Genomic DNA, 14,653 nt, shown 5'->3' with positions numbered 1-14,653 from the left:
GAAGGAGAGAGCGAGAAAAAAAGTGGAAGGAAGGCGCGGAGTGACCGTCAAGCTAAGATTAATCCAGGCAAGCACTGATCACTGGTCGTAGTTGCCCAAAACGGGAGTAGGCGGTGGATCGGGGCAGAAAAAAAAGTTGCCCTCGAGGTTTCAACTCTTCCGCAGTAGATGTACTTGGAGAACCTCTTTTTCGAGACGACTTCGCACCGTCTGCGTTTTCTGTTGCTCCACTGAGCTACAGGGCACAATGACGACCTTTTCGCGCCCGGTCGCCTCGAGCATTGCCGGGGTTGCCTTTACCGTCTACTCCGATGAAGAGATTAAAAAGCTGTCGGTGAAAAGAATTCACAATACTCCAACCTTGGATTCTTTCAACAACCCAGTCCCCGGTGGTCTCTATGACCCTGCAATGGGTGCATGGGGTGACCATGTGTAAGTTTCTGACTTCTCTCACTACATTTCATGCGTCAAGTCAATGTCTAATCTAGAGAAATTTGGGCCTATCAGGTGTACTACATGCCGTCAAAATTCTTGGTCTTGCACTGGTCACGCTGGTCACATTGAGCTTCCTATCCCCGTTTACAATGTCACTTTCTTCGATCATATCTATCGCCTTTTGCGGGCCCAGTGCGTGTACTGTCATCGCCTGCAGATGTCTCGCGCAGAGGTCAACATGTACAGCTGCAAGCTGCGCCTTTTGCAGTTTGGTCTTGTCGATGAAGTCGCCGTGGTCGATTCAATGGGATCCTTCAAGGGAGCTACATCCAAACCCAGCAAGGAAGACGATTCCGATGATGAGGAAGATATCGAATCTATAATGGAAAAGCGCATAGCCTACGTCGATCGCTCCATCAATGCAGCCAAGAAAGATGGAAGACTGGTTGGTCTAATGGCCGGCGCAAAGAACCCCATTGCTGCAGAGCAGAGACGAGACCTGGTTAAGAACTTCCTTAAGGACATCAACAGCAATCGCAAATGCGCCAACTGCAATGGGTATGTCAGGAATAACCCCGGCTCTTTAGTTTGCGCAATTGGCTAACATTGAAATCAAGTATCTCTCCTTCTTACCGAAAGGACCGCTACAACAAGATCTTCAAGAAAGCACTCCCCGAAAAGTCGAAATTGGCTATGCTGCACGGTGGATTCCAGGCCCCCAACCCCCTGGTCCTCCTCGATTCCGAAAGGAAGGCTGCCAAGGTGAATGGCACCCGCTCTGAGAGTGTGGTTTCAGAAGCTCATGGTGCCGAGGAAGAAATTCGGCGTGGGGCTGCTGTGACAAACCAGACCTCTTTTGGACAGGAGTTCATGACTTCCTCCGAGGTCTACAGTTGCTTGAAACTACTTTTCGCCAAGGACGGCGAGGTCCTGCAACTTGTTTACAATGGTCAGCCAGTCGCAAAGGGAGCAAAGGTCGTCAGTGCCGATATGTTCTTTATCAGGAGCCTTATCATTCCCCCCAACAAATTCCGCCCAGCTGCTGCTCAAGGCGCAGGTGCGATTATGGAATCACAGCAGAACACCGCATTCAACTCGATCATTAAGCAGTGTGATTTGATAAACCAGATCAGCAAAGAAATCCAGAACAAGGATGATGAAGAGATGGGCATGATGCGTGTACGAAATTATGGCGACCTTCTTCAGGCAATTGTTGCTCTTCAGGACCATGTCAACGGACTGATTGATAAAGAGCGAACTGCTGTCACGGGCTCAGCAGTAGCTGCGTTGCCCAATGGTATCAAGCAGCTTCTGGAGAAGAAGGAAGGATTGTTCCGAAAGAACATGATGGGTAAGCGTGTCAACTTCGCTGCCCGTAGTGTTATCTCGCCCGATCCGAATCTTGAGACCAACGAAATCGGTGTTCCACTCGTCTTCGCGAAGAAGTTGACTTTCCCGGAACCCGTGACAAACCACAACTTCTGGGAGTTGAAGGAGGCTGTGATCAATGGACCCGACAAGTACCCCGGTGCTGCAGCAATTGAGAACGAGAACGGTCAAGTCATCAACCTGAAGTTCAAGAGCCTGGATGAGCGTACGGCGCTTGCCAATCAATTGCTAGCACCATCAAACTGGCGGCAGAAGGGATCGCGGAATAAGAAGGTATACCGCCATCTGACAACCGGTGATTATGTCCTCATGAACCGTCAGCCCACACTTCACAAGCCTTCCATCATGGGACACAAGGCTCGTGTGCTTCCTAATGAGAGAACCATTCGCATGCACTATGCAAACTGTAACACCTACAACGCTGATTTCGATGGTGATGAAATGAACATGCATTTCCCCCAAAACGAGCTTGCTCAAGCAGAGGCGCGGATGTTGGCTGATGCAGACCACCAATACCTGGTTGCCACTTCCGGCAAGCCGTTGAGAGGTCTGATTCAAGATCATATTTCAATGGGAACTTGGCTCACTTGCCGTGATAGTTTCTTCGACGAGGAGGACTACCACCAACTTTTGTACAATTGCTTGAGACCCGAGAATTCGCACATTGTCGGTGATCGCATTCAACTAGTGGAACCAGCCTTTATCAAGCCTAAATACCTGTGGACTGGCAAGCAGATCATTACCACAATTCTGAAGAACATTCGGCCTGCGCAGCATGCGGGTCTCACCCTTAAGGGCTCGTCCTCAACCCCTGCTAATCGGTGGGGAGAGGGCAGCGAAGAGGGTGATGTCATCTTCAAGGACGGAGAGTTCTTGTGTGGTATTCTTGATAAGAAGCAGCTTGGACCGTCTGCTGGTGGTTTGATTGATGCTATCCATGAAGTTTATGGCCACACAATCGCTGGAAAGCTGATGAGTATCCTCGGTCGCCTACTTACCAGGTTCTTGAACATGCGCGCGTTTACTTGCGGTATTGATGATCTCCGATTAACCAAGGAGGGTGATCGCATGCGTAAGGAGAAATTGAGCACTGCAGCCCAAATGGGTCGTGAGGTTGCTCTGAAGTATGTGACGCTTGACAAGACGTCGGTGCCTGATCAAGAGTCTGAGCTGAAACTCCGACTCGAAGGTGTGCTTCGTGATGATGACAAGCAAAGTGGACTGGATAGTGTTTCCAACTCCCGATCTGCCCAACTTTCTTCGGACATTACCAAGGCCTGTCTGCCTGCAGGTCTTGCGAAGCCTTTCCCGTGGAACCAGATGCAGTCTATGACAATTTCTGGTGCCAAGGGTTCTGGTGTCAATGCCAACCTGATTTCTTGCAATCTTGGACAGCAGGTTCTGGAGGGTCGTCGTGTGCCGGTTATGATCAGTGGTAAAACATTGCCATCATTCCGAGCGTACGAAACCCACCCCATTGCCGGTGGTTATGTGTCTGGTCGTTTCTTGACTGGTATCAAGCCCCAGGAATACTACTTCCACGCAATGGCCGGTCGTGAAGGTCTGATTGATACCGCCGTCAAGACATCCCGTTCCGGTTATCTGCAACGTTGTTTGATCAAGGGTATGGAGGGTCTGAGCGCGCAGTACGACTCCTCTGTTCGCGAGGCGGCCGATGGATCTATTGTTCAGTTCTTGTATGGTGAGGACGGTCTCGACATCACCAAACAGGTCCATCTGAAAGATTTCGGCTTCCTTGCTGAGAACCACGAGTCCATTGTTGAGCAAGTTCAAGCCCATTACCACAGCACTCTGGCAAAGGATGAAGTCGCAACATGGCACAAGGAGGCAATGAAGAAGGTTCGGAAGACCGGAAAGCTCGACGCTATGGATCCCGTTCTGTCTCAGTATCACCCTGGAGGTTACCTTGGCAGTACATCCGAGGCCTTTGCTCAGGCGCTCAAGAAGGTATGACTGATTGATGCCCGTTCCCTAAGTATCCCGGATTTTATTGACATATTTCATTTACAGTACACGGACGCGAACCCCGACAACCTTTTCAAGGATAAGAAGAAGGAAGCTGACGGAGTCTCCAAATTCGTGGGTGATTTCCAGAAGAAGCTGTCCAAGAAGACATTTGATGCTTTGATGAACATGAAGTATATGAAGTCGATTATCGATCCTGGTGAGGCAGTCGGTATCATGGCTGGTCAGTCCGTTGGTGAGCCGTCAACACAGATGACTCTGAACACTTTCCATTTGGCTGGTCACTCCGCAAAGAACGTCACCCTGGGTATTCCCCGTCTTCGTGAAATTGTCATGACTGCCAGTGCGTCCATTATGACACCCACCATGACTCTTCTTCTCAACGACGAGATCCCCAAGGAACACGCAGAGAAGTTTGCCAAGGCTATTAGCAAGCTCAGCGTCGCTGAGGTTGTTGACAAGGTCCAGGTGAAGGAGCGGATTGGAGCTGGTGTGGGCTATTCGAGAGCCAAGATCTACGACATCGATGTCACCTTCTTCCCTGCCGAAGAGTACACCAATGAGTATGCTATCCAAATCAAGGATGTGCAGAACGCCCTACAAAACAAGTTCATTCCACGTTTAGTGAAGCTCACCAAGGCTGAGCTGAAGAAGCGAAATGAAGATAAGACTGGAACCAAGTCCTCAACTGCCCAACCCGAAATTGGTGTCTCGATCGGCAGGATCCAGGAGGCCCCCAGTGGTCCTGATCGTGACGCCGAACCTGCCGAGGATGATAATGAAGATGATGAGGATGACGCCAAGCGATCCCGCGGAAACAACAACCGAAACAACCAGGTGTCATATGAAGGACCGGATGATGATGAGCAAGATATCATCAATCGACAAGACTCTTCAGAGGATGAAGACGATGAAGAGAACGATACTTCCTCTAAATCAAAGGGTGATGTCGACGCCGATGACTCGGATGACGACTCAGATGACGAGGATAGCAACACGCGCGAGGACGATGTTAAGGGCAGGTTTGAGGAAATTACGAAGTTCAAGTTTGATCCCAAGAAGGGTACCTCATGCTCAATCCAGCTGCAATACGACATTGAGACACCCAAGCTTCTGCTTCTTCCCTTGGTTGAGGCTGCCGCTCACTACGCTGTGATCCAGTCCATCCCAAGCCTCGGAAACTGCATCTACGTCGATGGTGACGTGATCAAGAACGAGCCTGCGACTGTTCTCACTGAGGGTGTCAACCTGCTCGCAATGCGAGATTACCAGGATATCATCAAGCCACACTCGATCTACTGTAACTCTGTTCATGACATGCTCCACTACTACGGTGTTGAAGCTGCTCGCGCTACTATTGTTCGCGAAATGGACGCCGTTTTCAAGGGTCACAGTATCTCCGTTGACAACCGTCACTTGAACTTGATTGGTGATGTGATGACCCAGTCCGGTGGATTCAAGGCCTTCAGCCGTAACGGCTTAGTGAAGGATTCCACCTCAGCCTTCGCTCGTATGTCTTTCGAGACCACAGTTGGTGCTCTTAAGGAAGCCGTGCTCGAGAGAGATGTTGAGAACCTGAAGGGTCCCAGTGCTAGGATTGTTGTTGGTCGTGCTGGTACTGTTGGAACCGGTGCCTTCGATGTCCTTGCTCCCGTTGCATAGATGATAAGATACTGGGCTTGCTTCCTCAACCTGTGTTCCATTTATCTGTATATTCATTTTTTGAAAATCTTGTATCCTCCGCCTTTTGTTTTTTCTTCTTTTTTTGTTATCATTTTGTGCCATCTTGATGTGTTGATGATTCCGGAGTTCTGTTCAGCGGAAACACAAAAGTGCCTACCCTGTTCATATAAGCATATTTTTTCTAGTCAAATAGAGGTTTCAACTTATTCACCTAGTAATTTCTATTCAAGTAAAGCATTCTAATAGACAAGTTAGAAATTGACCTACTACTTTCGAGTATCATTTGGGCCCGCGACTCTAGACAGTGTAGAATTTGGTGTGGAATATAATGTGGCCAGCGGTAGCTAATAGTAGACTCGTCAGCAGGTATGGATAATCCATACTGGTAGCTTAAACAGACAAGCACTTGAGAATGAGTCTGAATGGCATTGATTGGACCGGCAGAATAATGATAGTCACAAAATCGCGCGTTTCCCATAACAACAGATGACTTTATTGAAGGCATTCATTTTCGGTATTGACCTCCTTTACATTACCTTTACATGATCACGATTCACGTCTGTGTATCCTGTTCCCCCATATTTTAGGAATGATTCTCACATGAACTACCAAGTTCCTTTGACAAAGAAACCCCGTGGGAAAATACTAGATATTGTATTTGTTATTCTGATTGAGACGTTTAGGTAGGCCAGCATCCTGAGATGTCAATTTTGTTCAGACCCAACACCGTCCATGCTATGTATATGCCTTGATGCCCTATTCACAAACGCCCCTGAATGTCCACCCTGGACACCATAACTACTATGTACCATATAAAAAATAATAAGAAATGACATGAAATAGGGCAGAGCTTACTTCGGATCAAGCATCATGAGATCCTCATCAATATCGTCATCATACTCATCCTCAACTACTTCAAGCGCGGTAGATTTAACAATGCCGTCCATTTTGTGGCCGTTTGCAAACTGCTGCTGCGTGATACGCTCTTCTTCAGACTTGCGCTTGGCTTCATGGCGTTCAATATCAGCCAAGCTCCAGGTAGAAATACCCTCTTGATCCTTAGCTTTGAAAGGCTGTGCCATGGTGCGTAGGAAGTTCTTCGCAATAGAAACAGCCATATCCGTGCTGAGATTTGTCTCACTATCCAGCATCGCTTGGTTGATCCATTTTGGAAGTTGGGGACGTTTACGTTCGAAACGGCGATCTGCCAACACCATGACACCGTAGTCATCCTTACCACGGAGAACGCGACCAAGACACTGAGCGGCGTGTCGCATGGCGTCGAAAGACAAGAAGTCATTCTCTCTAATACGGTAATTCTCGCGCAAGAACTCCAGTCGGGCCTTGAGAATGCGGGATTCCGTATACTGGAAGGGTACACCGATGCATAGCACAGCACGGCCATAGTGATGATCGAAATCGATACCCTCCGACACTTTCCCTCGAGCGACACAGAGCAAGATGGCACCACGTCCATTGCAACAGGCCGTGCGGTAAGTTTCAAGGGCGAGAGAGGACTCTTGCGCGTCGGGGGTTTCGACAAGAATCAATTTGTAATTCCAGATTTGATCCAGGATACCCATACCTTGCCACATACTGATTATGGACTCCATGTAAAGATAAGAAGGGAAGAAAACAACAATGCCGTCCGGCGTGATCCGTGAAAACTCCGTCAGAAGCGTCCCGTAGTTTCGCACTACACCGGGGTCATTGCGAATGCCAAAGGACGAAGAGACTTGGGCCTGGTCAGATCCTCGGGTGACAATCATAGGTAAGAAAGACCGCCGTGCTAGGGTCATACTGTATGATTCTTGCATGACCGCAGTAAATCCTAGCATCTTTGGGTACATTTCAAGAGGGGATAAAGTTCCGGATGTAATAACCACAGAGCTGAAACGGTCCAAAACAGGCTTGATAGCAATTGCGGCATCCAAGCAAGTAAAGTGCAAAATGGGATTCGGTACCGTAGCTGCTTCAGATTCGAACGGCTCAAGGATAAGGACAAACCCTTTATCATAAGTCGCAACAAGAGTCGCAAAAGTTGCGACTTCTTGAAGTGGCTGGTAATCTTCAATGTTCATGAGTTCCAGTGTTCGCACAAGCGATGTCAGTCGCTCTGCGCAAAATCTTAAAGGCTTGCGCTCGATATATGTGAGGTCTTTCAAGTGCGTCAGAAAAGAAGGTGGCGTTTCTGAGATGGTGTGTGTGACCTTCATCCGAGTCTTGAGATATTCGATAAATCTCTTTAGGAAGGAGATGAAATGCTCAGCGCGGCGAATATTACCGGGTACAGCTTCTTTCAGCAGATCGTCCGGCAAAACTGGATTTGAGATGAATTGATCCTCCTCTCGAGCCTGTTCCGCTTGTTGTAACCCCTCCACTAGTTTTGAGTATTCATTTTGAAGCTTCTCGGCATCTGTGCTCTTCATTTCCTCGATTTTGCGCTCCAGGTTGGATGCGCCTCTTGTGGCCTTGCGGAGAGAATCTTCGCTGATATCAATACTCAGGGCCTCAATACAGACGTTATCGATGTTATGGGCTTCGTCGAAAACCACGATGCAGTCCTTTGAGAGCTCTCGGGACACCCGCTCGGCAATCTTGGGATCGAGGAGGTAGTGGTAGGAGTAGATGATCACGTTGCACCAGGGCATCTGCCATCGTAATTAGAATTGAAGCACATTGTTGCGTAGAACCTGAGACACCATACCATTCGGCGAGCGGAAAAGTATGGACACTGCTTGTGCTCCTCTCCATATCGAAGAAGGTCATCAAGAGTGAAGACACCCGGGGGAAGAAGGTTGTGTGGTTCGAGAAGGTCGAGATTCTAAACCAAGTCAGACAACGGCAAATGACTGATCAAAGACAGCAAAACAAACATCATGATATACGCAGAGATCCACTTCTTCACCGCGTTCTTTCTTTTCCTTGACAAATCCTGCTGTCAAGCTCCGACACCTCGCGTCAACCACAGTACCACTTTTCTCTCGTTTTACTGATGGATGAAGGCAGAGGTTTTTCCGACTGGTGAGTCCCAAGGCGCGAAACTCCTCTTCAAATCCAAGCTCTTGTGTGCGATGTTTCATTAAAGCCTTGAGCTCCGCCAGTGCCTTCTCGATCTCGGACATTGTTCGTGAACAATAAATGAGCTTCCTGTGTTCTGGGTAGTGTTGTTGATAGGCGACAATCAGCGAGAGCAGGGAGATTGTTTTGCCCGTTCCCGAGGGCATCTCCAGAACACAGTGACCCCCGGCATCGAGGGTCTTTTTGAGATCACACATGTATGCATATTGCTCGGGGTAGATGCGCGGATACGGGAACAGCACCGGAAGATCCCTATTTTGAAATAAAAGTCAGTGAACGGATATACAGAACAGCAAAGAAATCCTGGGACATCATACTCAATGAAAAACTTCATGGTGGCTGATGTTCCCGACGCGCAGAAGCAGTGCAAGAAGGAAGAGATGGAAGGAACTTGAAGCTCCAGGCCGGACTCCGCTGCCTGGATCTTTTCCTCTTTGGGATAGCAATGACACAAGCCCACGTGACTTCCCTATCGGGTGGCCGAGGTGGGTTTGATTATCAAATCATCAAATCTCAATGGATCTTTCCTCCCCAGCGTTCATTGTGACTGAAGAACGATCAGTATCTGAAGGAGATCTATTTGAAGTAGTCAGACTTGGGCCAGGTCACCAGTCATTCTCCCCGGGAGACGTGCCGGTCCAATTTCATCCACCACCGAATCAACTCCCCCACTATTCCCGCTGACCTCATACCCCACATGAGCAAAAAGTTCAAATCGCAGGCTTCCAGCAGTCGTGCGGCTGCTGGAGCCTTTGGCTCATTTGGAGGATTCTCTGGGACAGCTGGCAATGATGGGCGGCAACCGTCTGCACTTACTTACATTACGGAACCGCCGGATCTTTCTCGCATATCAGAGCAGCGACTGGTGATTGCATTCAAGAATTTACAGAAGAAAGACGATATCACACGAACGAAAGCTCTGGAGGAACTGAAGGAACATGTTTCAGCTATACGAGAGAAGAAGGGAACGTTGGATGATGGATTTTTAGAAGCATGGGTATACTATACAACTGGCCTTACCATAAATACAAAATATGACTGACACATCTTCTAGGTCAAAATATACCCCAGGGCCTCAATTGATATTTCAAGACGAGTCAGGCAACTAGCTCATACTTTGCAGGGCTCAATTTCTGCACTGGTTGGCAAAAGAATTGCCCCGCATCTGCCCAGAGTTATAGGCGTGTGGCTCGCAGGAATCTATGACAATGACCGACCAGTTCAACGCTCCGCATTGGAATCTTTCACTGCCATCTTCTCCACAGAAGAGAAGAGGAACAATGTATGGAAGATCTATCAAAGTTCCACTTTGGAGTTTATCGACGATGTTCTCCTCCGTCAGTCACCCTTGACTTTGAGTGATGAGCGAACAGTCAAACGGGATGATGCCGAGGCAAAATATGCTCGCGTTGTGGGATCCGCGTTGATGCTTTTCAATCGCATTTTAGGTATACTTGGATCCGAAATCAGTGCCAGTTGAAGCTCAATTCTAACTCGAATAACAGGAAACTCGCCAGATGATGACCTGCAAAGAAATCTGGCCGAGATTGAGGACCTCCTTGGGAGTAAGTCCCTATGGGGATTTTGCAATCACGAAGACCCGTTTGTTCGCCGATCAATCTATATTGTTCTACGGTCAGCCATCTCTCGAGAGCCTGGCTGGATTGACTGGAAGCTCCTAAGTGCAGCCATTATTGGCAAGTCTCTGTCGATCCCACAAATCGGCTCTGGCTCCGAGCTGTCAGAATCTCTTCTTCTCTTGACCTCATCACGACCACAAGTATGGACTGATGACTACACTGGAAAAACCTCGGCTTCAAAAAGGCTGCGTCAATACATCCAAAAAGGATCGCAGGGCGGCCTGGCAAATTTCTGGACAAATTTGGATAAATTACTTCGGATCATCCCAAAGGTGGTTCTCGCGGGAGCTGACAAAACGTCCACTGACGAAACAGTCAAGATTTCCAGCGCGACGGCTTTGACGGAAGCTTTTCAAGAGGGTTTGGTTTCAAGAGAAGAACCACGGCAAAATCTCACTACCGGGTGGAAATCTTATATCCGTGTTGGGGCTTGGCTTGGTCTTCTCATGCCACAGGATCAAAGACCCGAGTTTATTGAAACAAGGTTGTCACCTCTGGTTGCACAGTATGTGCGTCCTAGCTCTGAAATGGGCCAGTGGTCACTTCCTTCATCGACTGCTCAGGATATTTGTGCGGATTATCTTCTTACGCTTATTTGCCACGGCCAAAGCCAACAATTCGAGTCACTGTGGACGAAGTTATCTCATGAATTGTTGGAAGCTGTGAAGCTGTCATCTCCCGAACAATCGAACACCTTCCGCTCGTCTCAAGACGCGGTGTGTGCTGAAGCACGTCGATTTTTTGTGCTGGGGCCCGCACTTCTTTCGAGAGTCTCAGACTTGGAAAGCGAACAGCTCGCTCAAGGGATCCTCGAGAAATCGAATTTATTCCTTCTCGAAAGCTGCCTGGAAGTCCTGCGTTCTCGCAACGGCAAACCATATGGAGCGGCTGGAGTCATAGAAGAATGTGTACGGAACAATCCCTGTGTCGCAAAGGGATCTCAGGATCTCATCAATTTTGTCCAAACAGATGCACCTGATCTTTTGTTCTCACCTTCTGGTGATAGGCTTATTGCAATCATCTTGGCATGCCGCGAGTGGGATGGATTTTCCTCTAGCTTTGAAAAGGTGGTTGAACGAACTATGGAACTTGATCCTGAACATTCCAACGCGCACATCTTGCAGACTCTCTTCGCCAGCCTTGATTTCAATGAGGTCGGTGATCAGAATAAGCTATCATCCCTTGTCATGCGAGCTCTGGATAAGGCGTGCAGAGGAAGCGCTTCTCACTGGCCGATCATAACTTCTGTTCTTCAGAACCAGACCTCTCGTAGTGGTCTAATGGATCAGATATTCTTGTCTATCATCGATGCGCTGTCTCAAGAAGACAAAATTCTGGACGTGTTGTATGGCCTTTCTCACCTCGGAAAGACTGCACCAACTGCTGTCAAAGACTTTCAAAATGGGCCCAATGGTTCGAAGCTAAACGGAAAATTATTATATCTCACAGAATCACCTTCAGAAGAAATTCATACTCTGACCGAATCTTTGATAAAGTCTTTCAAGGAAACTGTGGTTGGCGATTTGACCACCACTTCCAAAATCGAGATTCTGCGTCAAGGGCTTGGCCATGCAAGTGAGGAATCTTTGTCGTGAGTGATCCTAACCCTTTCCTCCAAAATCTATTCTTTGCTAACACCTAAATAGTATCGATTCTCTTTTTGCTATCGCAGAAGACCTGATGCAAGAAATTGAGACAAACAAGGATTACACCGTCAAGGATATTTTGCCTTCTCGTAGTGCTTGGGAGGATGCGATGATGCCTTTCCTACAACTTCCACCTCGAACATCAACGGCCATCACCAGTCCGCTACTGGGTACTGTCAACTTAATCCAGCGTGATATTTCGGAGTCCTTAAAGACACTGCACCTTGAAATTCCCAGAGACTCAGATCGTTGCACTGCTGCATTCCGCTTGACTGTATTCTCTATCAAAGCATTGTCGACCTTTGATATTGCTTCAAAACTGGAAAATACAGATCTGGAAACTCTCCTTTACTTCCTCCCATTGGCAGTTCAACTAATTGACGATGATCTGAGCATCGAAAACTGCAATGGAATTTCGGGCCTTGAGCTAGCTGATCAGCGTGAGGAATATTTGGAGCTCGTATTCCAGGGACGCAAAGTGGTCAGTGACTGGGCCCACTCAAAGGTACCCCTAAAGTCTTCACCAGAGACCTCTGTTTCCTCACTTTTGATCTCCTTCTGGGAGAACAAGCTCGAGAGCCTCAATGGAACGTCTCCCATGGACTATCGTGCGGGCCAAGCTTTCGTCAAATTGATGACTTCGGTGGATGGGTTTGAAACATACAAGTCTACTGATGAGGTTGCCAAGATTTGCAGAGAGGCACGGAGTGCTAATGCAATCCGCTCAGCGGCATGGTTTGCTGCCTTGCGAAGCTCAATCTTATCCAATCCTATTGGAAACCGAATTTGCAATGAACTCGTTGCTGATTCTACTGGTCTCAAACCAGATGGTTCCTCCTTGCAGGGTAAGTGTCTTGGTGTGAATTTTAATGTGCTTGAAATCTAATTTGATGCAGGGTTGCGAAAGCTTGCATTTCTCAATATTTTGCTGTCTGGAGAGGAAGACGTCGTGTCAACCATTCCCACCCAGAGACTGGTTTTCCTTACCAAAAACCTCATTGAATGTCTCCAATCTGAAATTACCTCGGTTGGTTTGAAAGCAGAGATTCTACAGACCCTGGTGTTCATTCTTCCTGGTCTTAATGATATTTACGGCTCACACTGGGAGGACATTATGGAGGCCTTGAGCCTTATCTTCAAGGAAGCCAGTGGAGGAGAAGAGGGTCTACCCTTGCTAGTATCTTCTTTCAGGCTATTTGCACGTTTGAAGGCCATGGCCGAGGGCGACAGCAATGATGACCTCCAAGATTCCTGGTTGGAGCGTAAGACTGCTCTCTCCAATGAGCTGGTCTCAACCATTGGAAAGTTTGGTAAGTTGCATCTTGTTCATATATTGGTAATTCTGTGCGCTTACATATTGTAGACTCATCAACAACATTCCATCAACCCCGAGATGTCGCAGTTGAGCTCCTACGCCGCTTGATCAACGGAGTTCCAGTTGATAAGCTCGACGATGTCAGTGGAGCCTTCCATCTTTTGACTGCTCACAGCCGCGCTGTCCAACGAACTGCGTATACCATTCTTCACCGTTACATCCCTCAGGCCCAAGAACAGATCTCATTTGATGTGGCATTGTCCAAGACTGCAGTCGGTTTACCCGACGAGCTCATATCCCTTCTGCTTGAGACGCCAACCATGGATATGATCTCAAAGTCATACGGTGATGACAAGATGTGGACAAGCATAAGATCATACCTTCTGAGCTGGAAGGTGGTCTTTGATCACTTTACCAATGCGGTATGTACTCCATCCGAGATTTTTGTGGAGCGCCGATCTAACATTAAGAACAGTCACTTCCGGTCCAAGAATATTACGCAGCTAGCATCAAGGAAAACAATATCTTGATACCTCTGCTAGAATTCATGTTTAAATTCCTGCAAAATTCACAGAACAAAATCACTGATGCATCCAAGATTGAGATCCAGACTTTCGAGCCCGATAACTCAGAAAACGCCGAGAAAGAGACAGAATGGCTCCTAGTGCATCTGTACTATCTTTGCTTAAGGCACTTGGCGAACATGACCAAGAATTGGTGGATTGATACCCAAAAGCGGATCAAAGGACCTGTGGAATCGTGGACGGAGAAACACGTGAGTGACACCGGGTTCACGATGCTAATACACAAATAAAGCTAATGGATAACTAGATATCACCATTGGTGGTTGATAAGGCACTTCGAGCTGTCACGGAGTGGGTTGATACTCAAGATCCAAATGAGGAGCGAGCTCTGGCTGTCAAGATGTCGCCACGCACAGCGGAGATTATCGCCAGCATTCCAGTGGATGAGGAATCGCCTCCCGTATCCATCTCCATCTCTCTTCCCCCTGCATATCCCCTCCACCCAGCCCTCGTGGTTGGCCGCAGTCGCGTTCTAGTGGACGAAAAGAAATGGAAGAGCTGGCTGCTCACGATCCAGGGTGTGATCATGTTCGCAAATGGCAGCCTGGTCGATGGATTGTTGGCGTTCCGACGCAACGTCCAGGGTGCTTTGAAGGGACAGAGCGAGTGTGCTATCTGCTACTCGGTGATCTCTACTGACATGCAGACGCCGAACAAACGATGCGCCACTTGCAAAAATACCTTCCACTCTGTCTGTCTGTTCCGATGGTTCAAGAGCAGCAACCAGAGCACTTGCCCGCTTTGCCGCAACAACTTTGTGTATGTTTAGCGCGTGAAAATAGACTATAGACATTCGATGAAAAGCTTTATTACATGCTACCAATGACAATACGTTGGCGTAAAAATTATAAAGCATCGTTACTCGAGCTATCAAGCTACAGCTGCGTGTTAAAT

General features: G+C 48.0%; 3 protein-coding genes across 3 annotated transcripts; 2 read left to right on the top strand and 1 right to left on the bottom strand.

The window, feature by feature from the left end:
* Positions 1–247: 247 nt before the first annotated feature.
* On the top strand, positions 248–5,472 carry N7466_010902 (DNA-directed RNA polymerase I core subunit RPA190; the record flags this gene model as incomplete). The annotated part of the gene is made up of 4 exons (XM_057170291.1): positions 248–432; positions 508–993; positions 1,053–3,792; positions 3,856–5,472. 4 exons carry the CDS (start codon positions 248–250, stop codon positions 5,470–5,472), a joined length of 5,028 nt encoding a protein of 1,675 aa, XP_057016023.1.
* Positions 5,473–6,344: 872 nt separating this feature from the next.
* N7466_010901 (TFIIH/NER complex ATP-dependent 5'-3' DNA helicase subunit RAD3) lies at positions 6,345–8,908 on the bottom strand (the record flags this gene model as incomplete). The annotated part of the gene is made up of 4 exons (XM_057170290.1): positions 6,345–8,144; positions 8,201–8,317; positions 8,370–8,826; positions 8,892–8,908. The coding sequence occupies 4 exons, from the start codon at positions 8,906–8,908 to the stop codon at positions 6,345–6,347; spliced, it is 2,391 nt and encodes a 796-aa protein (XP_057016022.1).
* A 363-nt stretch (positions 8,909–9,271) lies between these two features.
* Positions 9,272–14,528, top strand: N7466_010900 (ubiquitin-protein ligase RKR1; the record flags this gene model as incomplete). Its single annotated transcript, XM_057170289.1, has 8 exons — positions 9,272–9,571; positions 9,629–10,022; positions 10,080–11,805; positions 11,861–12,705; positions 12,757–13,170; positions 13,224–13,597; positions 13,651–13,950; positions 14,007–14,528. 8 exons carry the CDS (start codon positions 9,272–9,274, stop codon positions 14,526–14,528), a joined length of 4,875 nt encoding a protein of 1,624 aa, XP_057016021.1.
* Positions 14,529–14,653: the final 125 nt, after the last annotated feature.

Source organism: Penicillium verhagenii, assembly GCF_028828195.1.
Source record: "Penicillium verhagenii strain IBT 33310 chromosome Unknown utg000012l_segment0_segment0, whole genome shotgun sequence".
In the NCBI taxonomy this organism is placed as follows: Eukaryota; Fungi; Ascomycota; class Eurotiomycetes; order Eurotiales; family Aspergillaceae; genus Penicillium; species Penicillium verhagenii.
Note: the sequence above shows the minus strand (reverse complement) of the source record. Positions and strands in the feature narration are given on the sequence as shown.